At 34.6% G+C, this 4,988-nt stretch overlaps 1 protein-coding gene across 1 annotated transcript; it reads left to right on the top strand.

Annotated features, from left to right (window-relative positions):
• The first annotated feature begins 763 nt into the window (after positions 1-763).
• LOC149770824 (cerebellin-3-like) lies at positions 764-4,494 on the top strand. Its single transcript, XM_089949075.1, has 2 exons — positions 764-1,222; positions 3,458-4,494. Exons 1-2 carry the CDS (start codon positions 814-816, stop codon positions 3,868-3,870), a joined length of 822 nt encoding a protein of 273 aa, XP_089805201.1. The 5' UTR covers positions 764-813; the 3' UTR covers positions 3,871-4,494.
• The last annotated feature ends 494 nt before the right edge of the window (positions 4,495-4,988 follow it).

Genomic DNA, 4,988 nt, shown 5'->3' with positions numbered 1-4,988 from the left:
AGTTCAAGTCCAGGGTATTCATCCAGCTTATATTCTTTTTTCTCTCTCACGCCATTGACTACCACGCATTTTAGTTGTTTATAATGTGTGTGCCTGTGTGTGTGTGTGTGTGTGTGTGTGTGAGAGAGAGAGAGAGAGAGAGAGAGAGAGAGAGATAGCTACAGAGGAAATGAAGTGATTCCGAAGACAATTGTAATACGTTCAGTTCATTTAAAAAACGGTGACTATTATGTTTTCTCGGGTTTATTTGAATTTTCGTAAGGATCATAATAAGTGATTCATTCATGAACGGTCTAGAGATTGCACTGGTCTGAAACTACATTTACATACATGTTCGTACGTCATGAGCGAGTAAGAGTTTGATATTCGATTTACGTATATTAAAGTAATGTGTACCGACACTTGAAAAGACAAGCACACCCTATATATATATATATATATATATATATATATATATATATATATGAGTGCATTCTTTGAAATTGAGTTTGGATTGTAACGTTTACTGATGGCGAGCCATACATTAGAAAAATATTATTTAGTTAACGAATCGCGAAATTGAACCTTTTAGATTAGCATGAATGACTTAACTTTGTGAAAGTGGCAAAATGAATTTACTGCCCAGAATTCTCTGTTTAAAATTATATTACCATCGATGTCTGGTGACGCGAGAACTTAAATATTGACCGCATGACTAATGTTAGACACGATAAGACGGAGATATGTTTCATGTACAATCTATTATGATACTTATTAAGGAAAGTGTCGCTGAAGTCGCAGGTTGCAGTGTTATAGTATCAGACAAATACAGGCATGTATTTCAGATTGGCAATTTTAGTACTTATTGTCACAGCCATAAAACATTATCAGCAAGTGTTCGCAGCTGCTAAAACGTATTTGGAAGATGGAGAAGACGTTAAAGATGTTCATAACATGGTTAAAGAAATGGCGCTGAAAATTAAATTACTCGAAGACAGAGTGAGCCAGACGTTAGAACTCGAGCAAAAAGTAAGTCGTATAGAGAAATTAGAAAGTAGAGTTGCAGAACAGGGAAAACTAATTCAACAGTTAATGGATCAGGTGAAACGATGCGAAACAATGGATTCGAGAGCAACGGAACCGAACGCTGATTTTGTTCATGAGAACAACACTGTCACGCCGATTGGCGAAAATGGAAACAATATTAAAGCTGTTCGTAGTTCAGGCCGTGGTGTTCGCAGAGGTAATTTTCTCTATTTATCGTCTAGTTAACCAAATTTAATATAAGCATTGAGAAATAGCATGAAAGAACAATTAGCAGTCACCTGCAAAATTTCATGCAATATTAGAAATGACCGATATTATATCTGAATGGGTATATTTTGTTTTCTGCATCCATCTACTTCCCTTATCCGGTGCTTATATACTGTTTTGTTTTTATATTCAAGTGTTGTGCCTAATGAAATTTGAAATACATAAAAGTAGATGGAAATTAATTTAGTGCCCCAATATTGTTTTAAATATATTTAAATTCCAAGATTTGACGTAACTATTTGCAGAAATAGCAGCAATAACTGAAACGCATGAAAAAGAGAACAACATAAGATATTTCTTCAAAGCGTTAAACATTATGCTAACAATGAAACGGTGGTAAACTCTTCATACCTTTTCAAATACTTCTCGCATTAAAATGAACCAGTTTCAATGTACATGCTCCAAAAGTGAACGAAATTTAAACTATATCTTTATATGCCTGTTAACTAACAGAATGGTGGTACCCCAAACAGAAGAAAAACATAAACAATAAAAATTGCGATAATAATAATCGGTATTAGTACATATGCATTCTTATCTTCACAAACTAGTAAGCTGATAATTTTTTCAACGATCTCCTTAAAATAATTATCATTTCATCAGTGCAATAAAATATAAAATCAATATCTAATGGTAACATTATCTGCCTTATGATCAGAAGAAAAAAAATGTCTCACATTTAGAAACTGAGGAAATTCGATCCTGCTAATTTCTTTTTCAACATGCCTGAAGATGAGTTCTTTCAAAATTCTTTCTTTATTTTCACACAGCACAGATCTTGATCAAAACTGATGCAAACATGATAATAAAAGATTAAAATTACATTTTTGGCTATTTCTTCAGCAGATAACATGATTTGGAAAAGAGTACATTCATGAATAAATATAGAGACTGTGCATGTAATCTATTTGCATACGAAAAACTCTAAAATAATGTCAATATTAAGCGATTCAAGCACCCATCAAAAGAACGAATCTTGCTGATGCAGAGAACAGAAAATAAAGAAAATAAAAGCCACACTTGCACGTTAGCTAGTGAAAGAAGCAACAATCTGAGATCATATCATTTTAGTACGATTTCTGTGCGCGTGTGTGTGCGTTTTGTGTGTGTGTTACAATGTCGAAGTTTTCATTATAAACACACCCTCCTACATATCGCTATTCTTCTTCTTCTTCTTCTTATTATTATTATTATTATTATTATTATTATTATTATTTCATGCATATATAATGTCCCACGCAAAGAATTGAATTCATTAAAACTTATGATATAGATAATGTCAGAGGTAAACCATTGATATAATTTATATAATTGATTTTGCTCTCTCACTGTTTCATTAAGTTGTCCGTTTTCGACAGATGATGTCACATTTCGTGACCTCCTGGACACGAAATGAAACCTTTCGAGACAAGATATGATCAAGTGGGTCTCGGATTATAGCATAGCCTTGATAAGGAAGGATGCCTTACAGAGATCAGTCATAATATGCACTCTACTAGTGTCAGTAATACAATGTTGCTCATAAAGCTGGCTATATTTTCAGTTTATATATAAGTAACAGAAAACGTGTGTACATCAGAGAAACATGTAATTAGAAAAGACGGAGAAAGGATTGATAAGCGCAACATGATGACAGAAATAGAATTAATATTAGATATGGTTTTGGAATAGATCAGGCATACGGAAAACGTGGAGAAAAAAGTCAGGCGAATGGAGGAAGTGGAGGAAAAAGTTAGTCGTATGGAGAAGTTGGATCAAAAGGTCAGTCATATACAGGAAATGGAAAGCAAACTAGAGGCTCAGGGCAATATAATTCAATACCTGATGAGCCACATTAAAATATATCCATCAGTGGACTTGAATACAGCCGTAACAGACACTACCTCGCCTAGAAGCAACATCGAAACAAAAGACGGTGTTAGCTCCGCCCGCAACATTCGAATGGTCAAATTACTTTATAGTTTTCTATGCAAACGTTCATCAATAGCATCATAACTATAAACTAAAAATGCCATAAGTATAATATACACCGTTACAAGACTGAAACTCATGTTTTAGGCTTTTCCTTTTTTTCTGCAAGTTAATTCGTAGAACATGAGGATCATTTTGGAAAATCAGCATGATGCTTGTTGTTGCTAATTATTTTCACATACCTTTATTGCAGAAGTACCAGAGCATGTAGCATTTATGGCCTACTTGGATCATCCAGTAGGTGGACTGACCAGCGGAGTGGTCATCAAATTTTCGTCAACATATCTGAACGATGGGAATGCCTATAACAAGTTCACCGGCGTCTTTACCGTACCCGTTGATGGAACGTACCTGTTTACCTTCAGCATCATGCGTATGCATGCAAATCAGATTGTGGCAAAATTGGTCGTAGACAATGAGGAAAAGATTGATGCTATAGCAGATCCTCCAGCTGATGGAAGAGAACATCAAGGAACAAATGCAGCTATTCTTTCCCTACTCAAAGGACAGTCGGTTTGGATACAAGCTGACCGTGTGGAATCCGACAGCATAGACTCGTGGCCTGGTGACAAGTATTGCAGCTTTGCCGGCGTATTACTTTACTAATTCAGAATTACTTACTCAAAATGATTTCTTTCAAGCCAAAAACATCGTTACCGATTTTAGTGCTACTTAAAACCCTATATTAAGCAAATGAAAATAAAATCCCACCAAGCCCCAATTGCATTTTATGATGCGAATAGTTCTATGTTCTGAAATTTGTCCCTTTATCATTAATTAAAATTACGATCCGAGTTAGTCCGAATATCGTGTATCAGATAGTTTGATGTGTCGATAAAATAAAACAGGAATTGGTCCATCAATTGCACATCCTGAGTTGTTGACACGGAATGAGGAAAACAAACAAACTTTGTTCTGCCATATAATGCGATGTGATAAAATTATAAAATACAATTATAAATATTGTTAATTTTGCTGAAAGTTTATAAAGCAATAACAGTCGTCCATTTAGAACGGGGAACAGACACGACGTTTTAATTGTTTATATTAATCGAGTGCTTGATTGTGTCCCAGGTCTTTCCTGTCGGTACGCGGCACCGTATCATGACCATTACTGTAGCATAAGATACTGTAAAAGGAACTAAGATAATACAGCCAATTAAATGATTTACGTTTGACATGTATGGATATTAATATATTATATTTTAAAATAAATTTGTTTTTGCTCTACATTGTTTCCTTATATATAGTAGATACTCGACTACATTGCTATTAATGTGTATACTATCGCTTCTATTCGTACATAATATAATATAATATACCCATTAAAGAACCAAAGTTGAGGGTTTATGTTCTCACTCATGGGACACAATTATCTAGCCGATTTACGAACTTTACCTTTCTTATCTAAGTCTGTTTGTCAGGGCCCGGAAGAAGATAAGAAGTCCAAAAGCAGGGAACTACTTTTCAAGAGTAGAAACCCTTGTTGTGGTAAGCTGTGACTGACGGAGTTTTCTAAAATCGAACGCAAAACAACAATAACAACAGGGATATAGCTAATATAAATTCATTCTTGAAACAATTTATGGTCACTTCAACTTTGATAACGCATCATACAAAACATTTGATTAGAGACCTACACACAGACACGAAGTTTTGCTATTTTTTAGAGTTCATAAAGTAAAGCATATCATGGAACCCAAAACTGTTCCAGTCACTATTGC

Source organism: Sinohyriopsis cumingii, unplaced genomic scaffold (assembly GCF_028554795.1).
Source record: "Sinohyriopsis cumingii isolate HCF-2022 unplaced genomic scaffold, ASM2855479v2 utg002277l, whole genome shotgun sequence".
NCBI classification, from domain to species: domain Eukaryota; kingdom Metazoa; phylum Mollusca; class Bivalvia; order Unionida; family Unionidae; genus Sinohyriopsis; species Sinohyriopsis cumingii.
Note: the sequence above shows the minus strand (reverse complement) of the source record. Positions and strands in the feature narration are given on the sequence as shown.

What these genes read in the sequence shown, in the direction of transcription:
- LOC149770824 (XM_089949075.1), top strand. Translation starts at nt 814, where the DNA reads ATGTATTTCAGATTGGCAATTTTAGTACTTATTGTCACAGCCATAAAA. An exon ending in AGGCCGTGGTGTTCGCAGAG is followed by an intron (nt 1,223 to 3,457) that starts GTAATTTTCTCT and finishes CCTTTATTGCAG; the next exon opens with AAGTACCAGAGCATGTAGCA.